At 45.5% G+C, this 21,789-nt stretch overlaps 1 protein-coding gene across 4 annotated transcripts in view; it reads right to left on the reverse strand.

The window, feature by feature from the left end:
- The window catches only part of nav3 (neuron navigator 3), an 824,703-nt gene that overhangs the window by 177,456 nt on the left and 625,458 nt on the right, over nt 1–21,789 (reverse strand). For all 4 annotated transcript variants that reach the window (XM_059652602.1, XM_059652603.1, XM_059652604.1 and 1 more), the window contains one exon: nt 2,816–2,935. In XM_059652602.1, coding sequence (XP_059508585.1) covers nt 2,816–2,935 — 120 coding nt within the window. The remainder of the gene's footprint in view (nt 1–2,815; nt 2,936–21,789) is intronic.

Genomic DNA, 21,789 nt, shown 5'->3' on the forward strand with positions numbered 1-21,789 from the left:
TCTAGGCCCGAAACATCAGCTTTTGTGCTCCTGAGATGCTGCTTTGCCTGCTGTGTTCACCCAGCTTCACACTTTATTATCTTGGATTCTCCAGCATCTGCAGTTCACATTATCTCTGATCAGAATTTTATGAGGCCTGGTTTCAGACTTCAGTCAGATAAAAGACACAAATCCTTCTTCTACCCAGTCTGATGATGGCCTGAGTTCTCAGAAGACAGCCAAGAGAACAGAAAAATATCGTGCCACTTTCTGGTTCTCCATAGGGAAAGTCTTAGGAAGGCCAGTCAATCTATCTTAACTCATCCATCCACAACACCAACTTTGCCAAGTGTTTCTAGAGCTCTACCTCCACTTTCCAATCAGCACCTTCACTGTTCTGAGGAAGGGTCACCAGGCCCAAAACGTTAACCCCGATCTTTTCTTCACAGGTGCTGCCAGACCTGCTGAGCTTTTCCAGCAACGTCTGTTTTAGCACCTTCACTGTGACTTGTGTAAAGAAACACATCAGGCTTAAACTTGTCTTTTGTCAGACTGAATCCTTGCCTTACTTTCACATTTTAAATAAAGTGATTTGCTAGGATTTACTCTTAGCTGTCTTCAGGCTTCTGTAGCTCTTGAATGTTTGCAAACTCCATGTTTTTCAGCATTTCCATTGATGCTCACAATCCTGACTCTGGCTGATTAGTCTTACAGCTCTTCCCCGCACAGTTCTCCTCCAACTCCAATCTGTCTACCCTTCCTTGGTTCAATACTGTCAGCCATCAGCTACAGGATCCCTCCCTAACCTTGGCTTTTCCATCTCTGTCCCACTATCTTTAAGTTGCCCCTATAAACCTCTCTCTTTTGTACAGCTTTTGGTCACGTGTTCTGCTCCTGAGCAGTGCCTTAGGATATTTTACAATGTTGAAAACACAAATGATCCACATGCGATTGAAGAGGCACTGTCTGTAAGTTTGCAGATAGCACAAATATTGGTGGTGTGGTAAACAGTGAGGAGGACAGTACAGGATGATATAAAAGGCTGGTCAAGTGTGGGTGATACATTTTGGGAGAACTAACAAGGCAAGGGAGTATGCATTGAATGGTGGCACCCAGCGTATACAGAGGATCAGGGGAGTCTTGGTGCAGATGTTCATAGATCCTTGAAAGCAGCTGAACAGGTAGATGAGATAAGATGGTTAATAAGGCAGAGATAATGGGAACTGCAGATGCTGGAGAATCCAAGATAACAAAGTATAGAGCCGGGTGAGCACAGCAGGCTAAGCAGCATCTCAGGAGCACAAAAGCTGACGTTTCGGGCCTAGACCCTTCATCAGAGGGCGCTCCTGAGATGCTGCTTAGCCTGCTGTGTTCATCCAGCTCCACACTTTGTTATCTTGGTTAATAAGGCATATGGGATTCTTGACTTTATTAGTTAAATCATTGCATCTAAGAAGTTTACGGACAAGGTAATGTTGGAGTTATGGTGAGGCCACAGCTGGAGCACTGCGGGTAGCTCTGGTCCCCACACTGTAGGAAGGATGTGATTGCACTGGAGGGGATGGGGATGCAGAGAGAGATTCACCAGTATGTTGCCTGGGATGGTGCATTTTGGCGATAAGAGAGGCTGAGGTTATGTTCCTTAGATCATAGAAGGCTGAGGGAGAATCTGATTAAAATGTACAAAGTTCTGGAGAGCGCATAACGGTGAAGCCACCATCGTCCTACCAGACCATAGGGGTGCTCCCATTAGAGAGAGACAACTAGTGGTGGTTTAACATGACGGTCAGCGTGTCTCAGGTGAGGGAATAGAGGTCGGCAAGGAGACTCCTTCATTGTAACCTCAGCCAGTGCACAGGCATTGACAGAGTAGGTAGAGAGAAATGTTTCCCCTTTGTACAAGGCTCGCTGACCAGGGAGGTTGGGGGTGGGGGGGAGACCGTTTGAAAGTAAGGAGCAAGGAGACTCAGAAGGGATTGAGGAAAGATGTTTTTACCCAGTGAGTGGTAGGAATCTGGAGCCCACTGCCTGGAAGGGTGGTAGAGGCAGAAACCTTAAAGACATTTAAGAAGTAGTAAGACAAGCACTTGAAATGCCAGATCATTCAAAGCTATGAGCCAAGAGCAGGAAAATGGGATTAGAATCGATAGACAATTGATGGGCTGAAGAGCCTCTTTCAATGTTGTAATGTGGCTTTACCACATAAATGGAACTTGATGCCATGGTTGCTAAAACGCCTTGCCTTCAAATCATCAAACACAATCAGGCTCAGGGCTCAGGTGTAATTGGAGCAGAGCACTGCCCTGTTTGTCATAGCCTGATCAGCCTGTCACTGGAATGTGCAGGATGTGGATGGAGCTGGGCGGCAGTGTGTGGATTGTTGTTTTAAATTGAGCCTGGCCCATAGTGGCTCCATTTCGGACTGTTCCCCTACTTTGGCCACCAGGCAGTCTGGTACCAACTGTACGCATTTCAGAATCTCCAACGTGTTTTCCAGCACAGAACTCTAGGCTCCCCAATGCTCAGGAACTGGGGCACCCACTGGGCTGTCTGTCCCACAAATCAGCATACATTAAAGATGAAATACAAAGAAAATTTGTAAACATTGTGAAATAAGCTGCACATTCAGCTAAGTGTTTTAATATTTATCCTGTATTTCCAACACCTTGATCTCTGGCAGAGGAGGGACGTTCAGCTCAGATGCTATTACAGAGTGAATTTCAGAAGATTAATGACTTCTTCTCAATGAGAAACTTCCTAATTTTTCAGAAAGATGGGCAAGGAGAGCCAACAATTTGACATCCTGGCCATCTGACTTTCTTTAACATTCTCTTACCTGTCAACATCTCCTGAGGCATCAGGCACACCCCTCTGGATAACATCACGTGTAGCTGATATGTCTGGGATACGGTTCATGCTGCGGGTGTATAAGTTCAGACCTCCATCAGTCATGTACCTGTGAAGAGAGTAAATGGTTAACTAATTCCCCATTGACAGCCAGCTCCACCCTACTCCAAATCACCAATAATTACACAACTCTCAAACTATGGAAGGGGGTCATTTTGATCATCAAGTCCACCTTTCCCCACAAAGAGGTTCAAATGTGCATCCTTCAGAATAGGTGGGGGAGACCTCTCCTGCATGTATGACAATGAGTTTGGAGGGGATCAGAGTTGGGGAGAGGGAGGTTGTGTATGTGTGTGGACGTCTGTGTATATGTTTCTGTCTCTGTGTGTGTGTGTGTGTGTGTGTGTGTGTGTGTGTGTGTGTGTGTGTGTGTGTGTGTGTGTGTGTGTGTATGCGTGCATGTGCGTGCAAGTGTATGTGTGTGCACGTGTGCTTGTGTGTGATTGTGTTTGTGTGTGAGAGAGGGTGTGCATGCGTGTGTGAGACTGCTAATGGTAAATGAGTGAGTAGCTCCAGTGAGGCGACATTGTGATATTATCCCATCATCATAGAACATTGAACTGGATGGCACAGGAATGGCCTTTCAGCCCATGATGCTGTGCTGAACATGCGCCAAATGAAGCTAATCCTTTCTACCTGATCTAAAAGTCCCTTAAACACATTTATCATATCTGCCTCCACAACCATCCCTGGCAGTGCATTCCAGACTCTTGCCAATCTGTGTAAAAATCATGCCCCTCATATCTCCTTTGCAATATCCCCCTCTACCTAGCCCAGAGGTGAGCTGGGAGTGATAGCTCTTGATATCAAGGCTGCATTCGACAGAGTGTAGCATCAAGGAGCCCGAGCAAAACTGGAATCAATGGGTATCAAGGGGCAAATGCTCCAGTGGGTGTAGTCATATCTGACACATAGGAAGATGGTTCTGGATGCCCCAACAACACTTAAGAAGCTCAACACCATCCAGGACAAAGCAGCCACTTGATTGGCCTCACATCCTCAAACATCCCACTCCCTCCACCACCGACGCTCAGTAGTAGCAGTGTGTACTACCTACAAGATGCACTGCAAAAATTCACCAAAGATCCTCAGACAGCACCTTCCAAACCCACAACCACTTTCATCTAGAAGCACAAGAGCAGCAGATACATGGGAACACCACCCCCTGCAAGTTCCCCTCCGAGCCATCCTGACTTGAAAATATATCATCGTTCCTTCGCTGTCACTGGGTCAAAATCTTGGAATTCCCTCCCTAACAGCATTGTGGGTCAACCCACAGAAGCTGGAGTGCAGTGGTTCAAGAAGACAGCTCACCACCACCTTCTCAAGGGCAACTGGGGATGGGCAAGAAATACTGGCCAGAAAGTGACACCACCATCTCACAAATGAATTAAAAAAACCTGAAATGCATGTCCCCCAGAATTGGATACTTCACCTCTGGGAAGAAGATTCTGACCGTCTACCCCATCAATATTTTATAGACTTCTATTAAGTCTCCCCTTCAGCCTCTGCAGCTTCAAAGAAAACAGCCAAGCTTTTCCAGCGATAACAAGGTGCAGAGCTGCATGAATACAGCAGGCCAAGCAGCATCAGAGGAGCACAAAAGCTGACGCTTCGGGCCTAGGCCCTTCTTCAGAAATAGGGAGGGGAAGGGGAGTCTGAAGTAAATATGGAGAGAGGGGGAGGCAGATCAAAGATGGGCAGAGGAGAAGACAGGTGGAGAGGAGACAGACAAGTTAAAGGTGCAGGGATGGAGCCTGTACAGGTGAGTGTAGGTGGGGAGGTAGGGAGCGGACAGGTCAGTCCGGGGAGGACGGTTAGGTCAAGGGGGCAGGATGAGGTTAGAAGGTACGAAATGGGGGTGCGGCTTGAGGTGGGAGGAGGGGATAGGTAAGAGGACGGACAGGTTAGGGAGGCGGAGATGAGCTGGGCTGGTTTTGGGATGCGGTAGGGGTAGGGGGGATTTTGGAGTTGGTGAAATCCACATTGATACCATTGGGCTGCAGTGTTCCCAAGCGGAATATGAGGTGCTGTTCCTGCAACCTTCGGGTGGCATCGTCATGGTGCTGCAGGAGGCCCAGGATGGACATGTCGTCTGTGGAATGGGAGGGGGAATTGAAATGGTTCGCGACTGGGAGGTGCAGTTGTTTAATGTCAGCAGAGCGTAGGTATTCTGCAAAGTGGTCTCCAAGCCTCCGCTTGGTTTCCCCGACATAGAGGACGTGGGTACTGCAGATGCAGTATATAATTGGCAGATGTGCAGGTGAACATCTGCTTGATGTGGGAAGTCATCTTGGGGCCTGAGATGGGAGTGAGGGAGGAGGTGTGGGGGCAGGTGTAGCACTTTCTGCGGTTGCAGGGAAAAATGCCAGGTGTGGTGGGGCTGGAAGGGAGTGTGGAGCGGACAAGGGAGTCACGGAGACAGTGGTCCCTCTGGAAAGCAGATAAGAGTGGGGAGGGATATCTTCGGTGGTGGGGTCGGATTGCAGATGGCGGAAGTGTCGGAGGATGATGTGTTGGATCCGGAGGTTGGTGGGGTGGTACGTGAGGATGAGGGTGATTTTGTTTTGGTTGTTAGTGCGGGGAGGGAGTGTGAGGAATGAGTTGCTGGAAATGCGGGAGTCACGGTCGAGGGCGTTCTCGACCACTGTGGGGGGGAGGTTGTGGTCCTTGAAAACGAGGACATCTGAGATGTTCAGGAGTGGAATGCCTCATCCTGGGAGCAGATGCGGCAGAGGCAAAGGAATTGGGAATAGGGGATGGAATTTTTGCAGGAAGGTGGGAGGGAGAAGGTGTATTCTAGGTAGCTGTGGGAGTCGGGGGCTTGAAATGGATATCAGTTTCTAGGTGGTTGCCGGAGATGGAGACAGAGAGGTCCAGGAAGGAGAGAGAGGTGTTAGAGATGGTCCAGGTGAACTTAAGGTTGGGGCGGAAGGTGCTGGTGAAGTGGATGAACTATTTGAGCTCTATGCTGGTGGTGGAATCAGTATCCACCCTTGTCCCCACCTTAGAAGAATTTGCCCACTGTGGATTTTGACACCGTGCCAATTCCCCAAAGTGCATCACCAAGTCTGTGTTGTTTTCATAGAACTACTGTTTTCCCAATGAAGTGAAGCACAGAGACCAACTCTTACACAGCAAGATCCCATTAAGAGAAATGAGATGACAGTTGATTTATCTGTTTCAGTGGTGAGGTACCAGGGAGGGGCTCATTTTGAGAATACTGCCATTCAGTATAGTGCAGCCATCAGAGAGACCACAGCAGTGATCATCATCTCACTCTCAGGTTGCTTTTTCACATGGACAGGAGCTGCAATGAAACCAATTTAAAATAATCACGCTCTCCTTGAAACCCATCTGCTGCAATTTTCCAGAGAAGCTAACCCAACATTTTCCATAATTTGTTGTGGAAGTGTGCGGGTGATTTATTTCAGAGCATGTCCCCTTTAATTATGTTTGCTTCAATCCCTGCAGCTGATCTGGATCCAGTGTGTGGGAGGACACTGGGCATGGTGCTGCAGTTCACTGGGAGCTACGCACATAATTTAACTGGCTGGCACTCCCAATGAGCACGGGCAGGAACCTCGCTCCAATATCAGACCGGGATTCAGAGTGAAGTGTCAGAGTAATGTACAAATTGCAGCCAATTTATGCACAACAAAACCCCATTACCAACAATCTGATACAAAAATCAGTAAATAATGACGCCTTGCATTGTGGAAACAGGCTATTCAGCCCATCAAATCCACAGTGAATATACCATTCAGACCCACTCCTACACCCTATCCCTGCATTGCCCATGGTTCACCCGCCTTGCCTGCACACTATGGGTAATTTAGCATGGCCAATCCACCATAACCTGCACATCTTTGGACTGTGGGAGGAAACCCACGCCAATGCAGGGCAAATGCACAAACTCCACACAGACAGTTGCCTGAAGGTGGAATTGAGCCTGGATCCCTGGTGCTGTGAGGTAGCATTGCCAACCACTGAGCCACCCTAAACATACGGCAAATGCTGGGCAAACTAATCAGGTCCCAATGTGCTCTTTGCATGGCTTTGTTCTCAGTAGAGTGACCTACTTTTCATTACTAATGCCTGCTACTTGCACCTAAATTTCTTCTCTATCTCTCCTCTACAACCATGAGGGCTCCTTTTGTCTTTTGATCTGAGGAGCACCCTGTCTGTCTGTTCCACTCACTCCTTCTCTCCCTCTGTCAATAGCATCAAAGCTACCATTCCCCAGTCCACTTCAGCTGAAAAATAGTCATACTGGAGTTGAATCACTAACTCTGTTTCTCTCTCCACAGGTGCTGACAGGCCTGTTGATTTTCTCCAAGGTTCTCTGTGATCGTTGCGGAATTCTAGTATCTGCAGCGTGTTGCTTTTTTTCTAATACTCTGTGTTCGAATGCAGTTGATGAAATGGGAATTTAGTTAATTAAAAGAAATTAAAAGCTAGTCTAATGGTGACAGTATGTTAATTGTTGAAAATTAAAACACATCTGTTCAGTGAAGTCCTTCCACGTTCCAGCTCCTCAGTTATATATCACAGCAACAATGTCTGAGAGAGGCAGCAAAACTGGATGGGTCAGAAGGCACTGATTTCTCAGCTCCAGACCTCACTACAGCCTTGGTTCAAACACAGACACAGAGCTGAATTCCAGAGATGGGGTGAGAATGACAGCTCTTGACCCTTAAGGCTGCAGTTGACTGGCTGTGGCATCTAGGAGGTCTAGCAAAACTGGCATCAACGGGTGTCAGGGAAGAAACTCGCTGATAGCTACATAGAACAGAAATGTACAGCACAGTACAGGCCCTTCGGCCCACGATGTTGAGCTGAACTTTTACCCTAAACCTAAGGTCTATCTAACCTCCAGCCCTACCTTATACTATCATCCATATGCCTATCTAATAGCCACTCAAATGTCCCTAATGAGGCCGACTCCACTACCCTCTCCAGCAATGCATTCCACGCCCCTACCACTCTCTTCGTAAAGAACATACCTCTGACACCTCCCTGATATCCTTTCACTTTAAAACCATGTCCCCTCATAAAAGCTACCTCCACCCAAGAAAAAGGTCTCTGGCTGTCCACTCTATCTATATCTCTGATCATTTTGTACACCTCTTTCACGTCACCTCTCATCCTTCATCATTCTAAAGAAAAAAGTCCTAGCTCTCTCAACCTTTCCTCATAAAATGTTCCCGCCATTCCAGGAAACATCCTGGTAAATCTCCTCTGCACCATTTCTAACACTTCCACATCTTTCCTGTAATGAGGCGGCCAGAACTGGACACAACACTCCAGATGTGGCCGAATCAGGCTTTTGTACAGCTGAAGTTACAATCAAACTGGTATATAAGGAAGTTGGTCGTGGTTGTTGGAGGTCAGTCATCTCAGCTCCATTTGCAAGTTCCTCAGGATAGTGTCCCAGACCTAACCATCTTCAGCTGCTTCATCAATGACCTTCCCTCCATCATAAGGTCAGAAGTGGGGATGTTCGCCGATGATTGTATAATGTTCAGCACCATTCGTGACTCCTCAGATACTGAAGCAGTCCATGTTCAAATGCAACAAGATCTGGACAATATCCAGGCTTGGGCTGGCAAATTGCAAGTAACATTTGTGCCACACAAATGCCAGGCTATAACCATCACCAATAAGAGACAATCTAACCACCGCCCTTTGACATTCCATCACTGAATCCCCCACTATCAACATCCTGAGCATCACCATTGACCAGAAACTCAACTGGACTCACCACATAAACACAGTGGCTACAAGAACAGGTCAGACGCTGGGAATCCTGCAGCAAGTAACTCACCTCCTGACTCCCCAAAGCCTGTCCACCATCTACAAGGCACAAGTCAGATGGAATACCCTCCTCTGATAGTTCTTTGGAGGTACAGATCTCAGGAATTGCGGAAGAAAAGTATATTTGATTCAAGCATCAGAACAATTCACAATAATTGCCAAAGGAAAGAGAAAACAACACTTATACCATAGAACTGGACAGAGCCGATTGATTGTCCAGTAAGTTCTCATCGGTTCAGGTCTTACCATGGAAAATGCACCCACTAGCACTGATTGACAATTAACAGCCAGTCTTTGTTAAATTTTAAACCAGACAAGTTAACTTTGACTGGTCAAGGCATAGTCCCTAATTTAGTTCCACTACTGGACAGCACGTGCTGGATAATCCCGAGTGTGTGAACTCTATTGTCAGTCAGGCTGGATGTGTGGCACACTTGTTCAGACAGGGAGCTGTGTATGTTAAAACGCTGGGTCCTGTTCATCGCAGTCAAAATGAGCTTGTACACACACTGTGCGTGTAACAAAATCGGTGGCAGCCATTGGCTAGTTCAAATTTCAGGCAATGCCCGCACCAATCTCCTTCCCCGCTGTTATCCGACTTTTGAACGGCCTCTCAAACATTAATTTGGATCTTTTTCTCTGCACCATCTGTACAGCTGTAACACTGTTTCTGCACTCTGTTCTGTTACCCAGATGTACTTTCTCTGATACAATCAGTCTGTACAGCGTGTAAAACAACACTTCTCACTGTATCTGAGTACAGGTGATAACAATAAATTAAGTCAAATCAATCAACATCAATATGCCTGCTTGAAGATTAAACAAATATGAACCATACAATTGCAGCGTTTAGAGGTGCCTTCAGTGCAACAGGGGAGGGATAAGCCCAGAATCCAGGCTGGCAAGTACATGAATAAAAAAAACCCAACATCTCCCAGAGGACTAACTGAGCCGAATGTGTCAACACCAACCCAATGATTCAATCCTTCACAGGAAATCCAGAACAAGACGAACATTAGACCTGGGCTATTCAGGAAACAAAATCTAGAACCCTCTTACAAACACGAAATTATAAAAATCTAGAAAACTCTTCCTCAAAAGGGTGTGAAAGCTGAGGACAGTTGGAGCTTGCAGGGTAGGTGAATGGATACTGTCAGAAGTCAGACAACACCCAGTTATAGTCCGACAGGTTTATTTGAAACCACAAGGTTTCAGAGTATTGCCCATTTGTCAGGTGAAGTGAGAGGGAAGCACACATGCACAGAATTCATAGGCAGAGAGATCAATGGACGGAGAAATCAAAAGATCATTCAAATGGTATGAGTAGAGTGTGCCAGGCTGAATAATAGGTTTCTGTAGGTGATCAAGAGTGTCAGATGGTGTGAGTAAACTGTCAACAGCTGAAAAACACGTGAAGGCATGGCCTATAATCCAATTAAATGAGGCACAGTGATAATTACAAAAAATTTAAAAATAAGGTGGCACTGGAGACAAGCAGGGTTTGTTCATAGGGGATGGCTTCTTTAACATGTTTAGAGTGGAAGCTACAGAAGTGCAGCACTCTAAACCAGCAAACCCCACAACGACACATCGCTACAGCAGCCTCAGTACTCAATACTAACAACTGGAGATTCCCAGACACCATCCTACAACTTATCCACTTCATCCTCTACCACAATGTCTTCCCCTTCAACAACCAGTTCTTCATCCAAGCACCTCGAACAGCCATGGGGGCAGATTTGCACAAGTTCGAGCAAGACTCCTTTACTGCACAAAACTACCGATTGACGCTGTACACCAAATACATCAACGACATTTTCTTCCTTTGGGCTCATGGCAAGGTATCACTGAAACAACTGCATAGTGACAGCAACAAGTTCCATCCCACCGTCAGACTTACCATGGACTACTCTTCAGAATCAGTCTCATTCTTGGGCACATGCATCTCCATCATGGATGGACACCTCAGTACCTCACTCTACCGCAAGCCTACAGATAACCTCACGATGCACCAATTCTCCAGCATCCACCTTAAATATATTAAAGGAGCCATCCCTTAAAGACAAGCCCTGAGTTTACACAGGATCTGCTCAGATGAGAAAGAACATGACAGACACCTAATGATTTTGAAGGACACTCTTATAAGAACAGGATACAATGATCAGCTCAGCAATCGCCAGTTCCAATGTGCCACAGCGAAAAACTGCAATAACCTCCTCGGAAGACAGATACATGTTCTCTGCAACCTCCAACATGTAGAAACTCAGAAGATAGGAGCAGGGGGAGGCCATTCAGCTCTTCGAGACTGCTCTGCCATTCATCACCATCATGGCTGATCATTCAACTCAATAGCCTAACCCTGCTTTCTCCCCATAACCTTTGAACCCATTCACCCCTAACTGCTATATCTCGTCGCTTCTTGAATACATTCAATATTTTGGCATTAACTACTTCCTGTGGTAATGAAATCCCACAGGCTCACCACTCTTTGGGTGAAGAAATGTCTCCTCATCTCCATCCTAAATGGTCTTACCCCGAATCCTCGGACTGTGACCTCTGGTTCTGGACACACCCACCATCAGGAACATCCTCCCTGCATCTACCCTGTCCAGTCCTGTTAGAATTTTATAAATCTCTGTGAAATCCCCCCTCATTCGCCTGAACTCCACCGAAAACAATCCCAACCTAATCAAATTCTCCTCATATGTCAAACCCGCCATCCCCGGAATCAGCCCAGTAAACCTTCGCTGCACTCCCTCAAGAGCAAGAGCATCCTTCCTCAGAAAAGGAGACCAAAACTGCACACAATATTCCAGGTGTAGCCTCACCAAGGCCCTGTACAACTGCAATAACATACTCCTGCTCCTGTACTCGAAACCCCTCGCTGTGAAGGCCAACATACCATTTCCCTTCTTTACCACCTGCTGCACCTGCATGCTTACCTTCAGCGACTGGTGCACAAGGACACCCAGGTCCCTCTGCGCGCTCCCCTCTCCAAATATACAGCCTTCCAGGTAGGAATCTGCCTTCCTGTTTTTGTTTCAGAAGTGCATCCTCGTCACAGTTCACCCTCCCATCCAATTTGGTATCATCTGCTAATCTTGAGATGTTACATTTTATTCCCTCATCCAAATCATTAATATATATTGTGAATAGCTGGGGTCCCAGCACCGATCCCTGTGGCACCCCACTAGTTACTGCCTGACAATTTGAAAAGGCCCATTAATTCCTGCTCTCTGTTTCCTCTCTGCCAACCAGTTTCCTATCCAACTCAGTACATTTCCCCTAATCCCATGTGCTTCAATCTTGCACATTAATCTCTGATGCAGGACTTTGTCAAATGCTTTCTGAAAGTCCAATTATACCCCATCGACTGGCTCCCCCTTGTCAACTCTACCAGTCACGTCTTCATAGAATTCCAACAGGTTTTTCAAGCATGATTTCCCCTTTATAAATCCAGGCTGACTCTGTCTGATCCTGCCACTGCTTTCTTAATTCTCCGCTATAAAGTCCTTAATAATGGATTCAAGAATTGTCCCCACTAGTGATGTTAGGCTCACAGGTCTACAATTCCCTGTTTTCTCTCTACTTCCCTTTTTAAATATTGGAGTGACATTAGCCACCCTGCAATCTGCAGGGACTGTTCCAGAGTCTATAGAATCCCAGAAGATAACCACCAATGCATCCACTATTTCTAGACCTACTTCCTTCAGTATTCTGGGATATAGATTATCAGGTCCTGGGGATTTATTAACCTTCAATCCCAACAACTTTCTCAGCACCATTTCTCTATTAATATTGCTCTCCTTCAGTTCTTCCATCTCACTAAATCTTGCATCCTCCAACATTTCTGGTATCTGATTTGTGTCTTCTTCTGTGAAGACAGAACCAAAGTCTGTATTCAGTTCCTCAGCCATTTCTCTGTCCCCTGTGATACATTCCCTTGTGTCTGTCTGTAGGGGCCCTACATTTGTCTTTACCTATCTCTTTCCCTTCATGTACTGATAGAAACTCTTAGCGTCAGTCTTTATGCTCCCTGAAAGCTTACTTTCATACTTTATTTTCTCCTTCTTAATCAATCCCTTGGTCCTTCTTTGCTGGATTCCACGCTGATCCCAATCCTCAGATTTGTTATTTTTCTTGGGCAATCTGTACGCTTCTTCCTTGGATCGGATACTATCCTTAGTTTCCTTTGTAAGCCATGGAGCAGCCCTCTTACCCATTTTGTTTTTGCGACAGGCAGAAATAAACAGTTGTTGCAGTTCCCCCATTCATTCCCTGAATGTTAGCTAGCACCTACCCACTGTTATCCCTTTAGGTAACTCTCCCCAGTCTACCATGGCCAACTCATACCTCCTATCCTTGTAGTTTCCTTTATTAAGGTTCAGCACCACAGTCTCCGAATCAACTACCTCACTCTCCATCTTGATTACTATCTCAATGGAGTCAAGTTAGGTAAAGGGGAAGCACAATGAGATCTAGGTGTTCTTGTACATCAGTGAGTGAAAGCACGCATGCAGGTACAGCAGGTAGTGAAGAAAGCCTAATAGCATGCTGGCCTTCATCACAAGAGGAATTGAGTATAGGAGCAAAGAGGTCCTTCTGCAGCTGTACAGGGCCCTGGTGAGACCGCACCTGGAGTATTGTGTGCAGTTTTGGTCTCCAGATTTGAGGAAGGACATTCTTGCTATTGAGGGAGTGCAGCGTAGGTTCACAAGGTCCATTCCCAGAATGGCGGGACTATCATATGTTGAAAGATTGGAGCGACTGGGCTTGTATACACTTGAGTTTAGAAGGATGACAGGGGATCTGATTGAGACATATAAGATTATTAAGGGATTGGACACTATGGAGGCAGGAAGCATTTTTCCGTTGATGGGTGAGTTCAGAACCAGAGGACGCAAATTAAAAATAAGGGGTAGGCCATTTTGAACAGAGTTGAGGAAAAACCTCTTCAGCCAGAGAGTGGTGGATATATGGAATGCTCTGCCCCAGATGGCAGTGGAGGCCAACTCTCTGGATGCTTTCAAGAAAGAGATAGATAGAGCTCTTAAAGATAGTGGAATCACGGGTTATGGGGATAAGGCAGGAACAGGATACTGATTGTGGATGATCAGCCATGATCTTAATGAATGGTGGTGCTGGCTCGAAGGGCCGAATGGCCTACTCCAGCACCTATTGTCTATTGTCTATTGATAAAAATATTCTATCTTTTCCCCCAAGTGGTCTCACACAGCTCAACTGGCAATGATTCCCTTCCCATTATACATTACCCAGTCTAAGATGGCCTGTTCTCCAGTTGGTTCCACCACATATTGGTCAATAAAACCACCCCATACACACTCCAGGAATTCCTCCTCTACAACATTGTGGCTAATGTGATTTGCCCAATCTATGTGCAGATTAAAATCACCCATAATCACCGATATTCCCTTATTACATGCATCCCTGGTTTCCTGTTTAATGCCATTCTCAACATCACCACTGCAGTTTGCAGGTCTATGTATGATGATTTTTGCCCCTTGGTATTTCTCAGCTCTACCCATACAGACTCCACATTGTCAGAGCTGTTATCTTCTTTCACTATGTATTAATTTCCTCTTTAACCAGCAATGTCACTCCACCATCTTTTTCTTTTTGCCTGTCCTTCCTAAATACTGAACACCCTGAGACATTCATTTCCCATCCCTGGTCACCCTGCTGCCAGGTCTCCGTAATCCCAATTATATTGTACATCTTTACAAGTCATTGATGACAATGAGCATCTTGCCAAGATCTTCCCCCAAGATTTTGCCTTCAAACAATCACCAAGCCTTAAACCGACCATCGATCACAGCAAAATACCCAGTCTTCAGGACAGTATCAACACCACACAACCCAGTCATGGCAACCTCTGCTCGGCATGTCAGATCAGCACCATGGACACTACCATCACACATGGGAACACCACCCAACACGTACACAGCAGATATTCATGTGTCTCAGCCAACAATATTTACCTCATACACTGCAGGCAGGGATGCCCCGAGGTATGGTACATTGGTGAGACCATGGAGACACAACAGTAATGGATGAATGGACACTGTGCAGCAATCGCCAGACAGGAATGTTCCCTCCCAGTCGGGGAACACTTCAGTGTCAAGGACATTCAGCCTCCGATCTTCGGGTAAATGTCCTCCAGGCAGGCTTTGAGGTACATACCAACACAGAATCACTGAGCAGAGACTGACAGCCAAGATCCGTACCCACGAAGACAGCCTCATGTCACACGACATGTGACCCCACTATATTTGTTCTGTATCTGTAAACTCTTCTTTACTGTCCTGTTTTGACACCATCACCTGGATAAATTGTTATGATCTCTGTACCTTAATTAGTTTATACAGTTTTGGATTACCTGTTACTTTGGTTAGACTCTCGGTATGAGGCTCTTATACCTACCATTTTATTCCAGCCACCTGTTTGGTCCAGCAGCACCCTAGTTTTTATTTTTTGGAATTATCTCTCTGCATCATTCGTTCAGATTATAAGTCATCTCTACGCTTGTTATTCAGCTGTTGACCCTTTACTCACATTATCTAACACTCTTGATTACCTGCAGAGACTTGCTCAGCCCATTGACACTCCACTCACACTGCCTGTATGATCTTCCCTTGATCTCTCTGCCTATAAACTCTGTGCCTGTGTGCTCTTGCCCCTTGCTCCACCTGACAAAGCAGCAGAGCTCCAAAAGCTTGTGGTTTCAAATAAACTTGTTGGTCTATCACTTGGTGCCGTTTGGCTTCTGACTTTTTCCACCCTGGTCCAACTCCAGCGCCTCCATATCATGTATGGATATTGGTTGTCTCTCAACAGATCTGGAGCAGACCAAAATTAGGAGATGATCAGCAATGAAATAACTGAAAGTAGAGACTAGATGGGCTGAATGGTCTCCTGGTCATTCTAATAGCAAAGAATGACGTATTATGGAAGCCAATTGATTCTGTTTGAACCCTGTGTGGGATGTTAATCCTGGAGATGTCAGATTAGCTATGAAGAAAGGTTGAGTAGATTAGGATTACATTAGATTAGATCAGATTAGGAGTAGATTAGTCAATAGAAAGACGGAGATTGAGGGGGGGCCTGATTGAGGTCTACAGAATCATGAGGGGTATAGACAGGGTGGATATCAAGAAGCATTTCCCCAGAGTGGGGGACTCAATTACTAGGGGTCATGAGTTTAAAGTGAGAGGAAGAAAGTTTAAGGGAGATATGCGTGGAAAGTTCTTTACACAGAGGGTGGTGGGTGCCTGGAACACATTGCCAGCGGAGGTGGTAGACGCAGACACGTTAGTGTCTTTTAAGATATATTTGGACAGGTACGTGGATGGGCAGTGAGCAAATGGACACGGGCCATTAGAAAATAGATGACAGGTTAGACAGAGGATCTTGATCGACGCAGGCTTGGAGGGCCGAAGGGCCTGTTCCTGCGCTGTAATTTTCTTTGTCCTTTGTTCTTTGTTTAATAATTGACACAGCGTTGTTAACATTGAAATTCCAAAGTTTTTTTGGGTAGAGTAAATATTGATGTAACTGCTATAACTAAACTGAAACATATGATATCTCCTCACTGCCCTTTGTTCTGTCGACAGTTACAGGTCATTTATCAAAATACCTCATCACTTGACAAGGCAATATCCAGTCTGTCAATTTTAAATCTAGTTTGTTATCAGCAAAACCTAATGCTAATCTGCTTGCTTGCTTAGTTGTTCAAAACTTGCTGTCATGACTTCCTAATGTTTAAGATGGCTGTGGAGAAAATCTACAAAGCTCTGTGGCTGTATGTAGAATCCCTACAGTATGGAATCAGTCCATACTGACCTTTTGAAAGGCATCCCACCCAGATTAACTGCCCTAGCCTACCCCTGTAATCCTGCACTTCCCATTGGCTATTCCACCTAGCCGGCACACCTTTGGACTGTAGGAAGAAACTGGAGCACCTGGAGGAAACCCACGCAGATACAGGGAGAATGTGCAAACTCCACACAGACAGTTGCCTGAGGTGGGAATCGAACTCACATCCCTAGCGTTATAAGGCTGCAGTCCTAACCACTGAGCCACTGTGCCACCCCAGTTAAGTTTATTTTCTCTTTCACAGGGTGTAGATCTCACTGACAATTTTTGCCCAGAGGGCAGCTAAGAGTCAACCCCATTGCTGTGGGTCTGGAGTCATTGTAGGCCAGGCTAGGTAAGGATGGCAGCTTCCTTCCCTCAAAAACATCAATGAACTTTCTGGGTTTTGATAATTCCAGGGTGTTTTTCGTACTCAACTCAAATTTCACAATCTACCTGGGAATGGTTCAAACCCCGGGCCCCCAGGGTCAGTAGCCTAGAGTTTTGGATTACAAGTTCCATTACATAACCAGCATTCCGTCTGATTTCTCCCTCCCCCAAGGAACATGGAGGAGGCGGATGGTGAGCGAAGGGAATTGGTGGATGGAAACATCAGGAAGCAAAAGTGGTAGGGGAATGGGTGGGGGGGGAGGTGTTGAAGGGGAGAGGTGTTTCACTGTGATGGATCTGTTCTATCAGTGATGGGGCAGGTCCACGGGTCAGATTTGTGTGCTCTGATTGGAGAATTTGAGAAACAAAGCATGTCAGATGAATTCCCCCAATTTCTGAGGCCGCAATTCTCCCTCACCTAACCTACAGAAGGCAACGAGTCATTTGTCATGATATGATGTAAACCGTGGGATTTATATGTATCATTTTCTCTGCAGTAAGAAACATTTGAAGCCAATGGAAAGCCAGTTTATTTTTCCCTCATTGGTTGACATGTGCTGCAGCTTTCTCCTCGAAAAATCAGAGACTTTGTAAATATGATCCTGCACCTGGTCCCTTCTGCAAACAAGTACGAGTGCAGGGGAGATCGATGCAAGTGCTGACAAACAAAAAGGATCATCTTAGCAAACCCTGTGGACAGGGACCAATCAGCTGCTCTCCCAGTCTTTCCTTCCATCTATAATACCCATCTTTCTTTCCTGTCTCTGCTTGTGTGTAGAGGGAAAGTTTAAAAGTAGCTTAGAGTTTTAACTGGTGGAATTATATGTCAGTGGTTCATAACAGTTTGTCATAATTGCAACAAATGAGTACTAAAACTTGATCTGAGCTCCCTGTCAATCTGGGTCTAGCATACAGGTAAATCGGGAACAAAAGCAGAAATTGCTTCAAAAAGCTCAGCAGGTCTGGCAGCATCTGTGGAGAGAAAATCAGAGTTAATGTTTCAGATCCAGGGAGCCTCCTTCACAACCCAAAGTGTTCTTCATTGGACCCGAAACATTATCTTTGCTTTCTCTTCACAGGTGCTGCCAGACCTGCTGAGCTTTTCCACCAACTTCTGGTTTTGGTTGTGATTTCCAGCATCTGCAGTTCTTTTGGGTTTTTTTTTCTTGAGGTAAATCAGGGAATTCTGCCAACTGGTAAAAATCATTAACTTTTGTGATGACTCCAGGAATGGTGGGGTTTGAGAGATTTGGATATAAATTGAAGCATACTATCCTCTGCATGGCTTGGTGCAAAGAGATGGTTTCAGAAGACATCGTCTGAAATCTTCAGACTATCAGGTGATGGTACAGTGGCAGTGACCCTTACAGCTAGGCTGCATACTTGCTATGAGGCAAAGCATAACCGAACACTTGAGCTCCAACCAGACTTCAGGACTGACTGCCCCTCTGTGCTCCAACTGTTAGAGACTCCCAGCTCCCAGCACCAGGCTCAGGCCAATTCCTGCAGATACATTTGCAAGATTTACACAGCACTTGACAATGGCTCACATTTCATCTTCCACCCACCCCCACATTCTCAAAACAGCCAATAAGGCAGAATAACAGTCTTTACTCCAAGAAATTCATAAACTCATTTGGAATAGTACATAAAATTTATCATAATAAATGTATCATTAAATTTATTAATGCAGTGAATCGTCACTGGGGTCAGACTTTGCAAAGAGTGCAATGACAGACTATGATACCAGGCTAGAAATGAAAGGAGGCAATTTCTTGGAAGGAGTTCAAGACCATAATCCAGGACTGTGAGATAGTTAAATACAAATGGTCAGAGACATAACCAGACAGCACCACCATCATGCAAGAGAAAGGCAACAGACCAATAAGAACAGATGGGAAAACCGACAGACAGATTAAAGGAACGGTGTTGGGAAAACAAAAAAAGCCAATACAGATAACAAGAACTGCTGATGCTGGAGTCAGAGTCAATACAGTGTGGAGCTAGAGGAACACAGCAGGTCAGGCAGCGGCAGAGAAGTAGGCAAGTGAATGTTTTGGGCCTAGACCCTTCATAAGGAAGCATGCCAAAGGATAAAATACAACAAGAAACAATGTGAATTAATTTGAGAATTCTGCAGATGGCCTCTATTAGAATCAGCTCTCTCATCTCCTTCAGATGATGAATCCACACTTTCAGAAAGTTTTTAATCTGTTCCAGAAGATTGGGTTTTATCAGTTAAACAACTAAAATAACCCAAAACAGGTGTTTCTCTTGAGGCCCTTTGTGTTCCAGACCCAGTTACAGTGGAAACGATTCCAGCTACAGACCTGAGGATTGGCCTGTCTCATACTAATAGCAGACTGATCATAAGATCATCAGCAATAGAAGCTGGAGTAGGCTATTTGGCACATTGAACTCGTTCTGCTCTCCAATCTGATCACAGATGATTTGAATTAAAAGTAGAGGTGGCTGGAGAAACTCAGCAAGTCTGGCAGCCAACAGAGAAACAGAGTACATGTTTTGATTCCAGTGACCTTTCCTCAAAGCTGTAAGTGTGAAAAACTGGTGTTGTTTGTGCTGTAGATAGAGGGTAAGGAGGAGTTAGTGGGACAGATGGTGAGGTTGCCCAGAGCAAAAGGCCAAAGGAATGCTGATGGAGGGAGAAGGAGGGACAGAGATATGAAACTGGTGCAAACAAATCTATGAACAGGGAAGTTGGACCCCCTCAGCAGAGGGGACAGCCTACAAGACACAGCCAGAGGAGAGTGAGAGATGTATGTAAAATGATGACACTTCATGCTCTAAAGTTTTGGAACTTGATATTGAGCCCTAGGGGCTGTAAAGTGCCTAACTGGAGATGATAATCAAGTGTGAAGCTGGATGAACACAGCAGGCCAAGCAGCATCTCAGGAGCACAAAAGCTGACGTTTTGGGCCTAGCTAGACCTCTGGCCCAAAACGTCAGCTTTTGTGCTCCTGAGATGCTGCTTGGCCTGCTGTGTTCATCCAGCTCCATGCTTTGTTATCTTGGATTCTCCAGCATCTGCAGTTCCCATTATCACTGGAGGTGAGATGTTGTTCCTCAAGTGTGTGTTGAGCTTCATTGGAACATTGCAGCAGGCCCAGGATGGAAAGGTCAATGTGAAAGCGAGGTGCTTTGTGACATGGTTTCTGAGCCTGAGTTATACTGGATTCAAAACATCAACTCGGTCTCTCTCCCCATACTTGCTGTCAGATCTGCTGAGCTTTCCCAACATTACCTGTGTTTATTTCAGATTTCCAGCTCCTGCAATATTTTGCCTCTTGTTTTTGACAAACTTTCTGCCCACCTCAAAATTCTTTGCCAATCAAATTTCTGTCTAAAATTGAAATCACCAACCACCAAAACATGTCTGACAAATTTACTGGTAATCTTTGAGTGGGTAATGAGGAGGGCAGATGAAGGGGAAGTGTCAGATGTAACACCGGTTCCAACACGGAATTTATAACTGCCGTGGTGTTGAAGCTATCGTATTGGTGTTGATAAAGGATTGGCTAGCGAAGAGGAGACAGAGTTGGGGGACATTTTCAGACTGAAAGTCAGGCACTGATATAAATCTGAAATACCACGTGAATTTTGGAACTTGGGGGAAATCATCAAGTTTTTAGATGCACTAAAACATAGGCTACGTTGTTTTTGGAGCAATGAGATTCTTGCGTTATTCAGTCGGAACGGATGCAGGAATTATGGGGAAAACTGCCTGGTGATTGCTGCCAGATCAGTCAAGGTGCGGTTTACTACAGCCTAGTGGGAGCGGTGAAGGCAGAACATTCCATAACACACACAAACCATTTTTCTCCCTTCCCTTGCTGTGAGTAAGAAAGCCAAAAACAAAAAAACTTAGAAAGAATTTTCACGCAAGACTAAAACCCATCCAATTAAAACAAAACAGAATATCAAAGAAGAGTCATCACTCCACAGAGAGCAGTATGTTGTCGTTGGTAAATTCAAAATGTCTGTGAGAAGTGATTCTCCTCCTTATGACCAGATCTTTGATCTTCAGAATGTTGCTCTTCCTGTCTACTTGTGTCATCTGTAACATTTGTGTCAAACTATCTGTCTTTTGTCTGCCTTGTTTGCCATGTGTTTGAATGTATGTATTTGGGGGTTTGCAAGGGGACTAGGTTAAAGTGTATATTGACAGATTAATAACCTCTCTCTGACAGTTGTGCAGTTATAAAAGTTATTTTCTGTTAAAGATGAAACTATGAAGTGCTGCTGTCTTTGAATGGGAGTCCATCAGCTGAATTGCTCGAGATAACAAGCTGTAGAGCTGGATGATCGGAGCAGGCCAAGCAGCATCAGAGGAGAAGCGTCTAGGCCTGAAACATCAGCTTTCCTGCTCCTCTAATGCTGCTTGGCCTGCTGTGTTCATCCAGCTCTACAGCTTGTTATTTCAGATTCTCCAGCATCTACAGTTCCTACTACAGCTAAATTGCTCACCCTGCTGGTCTAACTGGGTATCTATACAGGACTAATTGTATCAGTGATAATGGGAACTGCAGATGCTGGAGAATCCAAGATAATAAAGTGTGGAGCTGGATGAACACAGCAGGCCAAGCAGCATCTCAGGAGCACAAAAGCTGACGTTTCGGGCCTAGACCTTTCATCAGAGACTCTGAAGGGTCTAGGCCCGAAACGTCAGCTTTTGTGCTCCTGAGATGCTGCTTGGCCTGCTGTGTTCATCCAGCTCCACACTTTGTTACCCTGAACAATCTGTTGCCTGCCACTTCAATGCACTACCCTGCTCCCTGGCCAACATCTGTCTCCTGCTTGCTACAG

Source organism: Stegostoma tigrinum, chromosome 18 (genome assembly GCF_030684315.1).
Source record: "Stegostoma tigrinum isolate sSteTig4 chromosome 18, sSteTig4.hap1, whole genome shotgun sequence".
In the NCBI taxonomy this organism is placed as follows: Eukaryota; Metazoa; Chordata; class Chondrichthyes; order Orectolobiformes; family Stegostomatidae; genus Stegostoma; species Stegostoma tigrinum.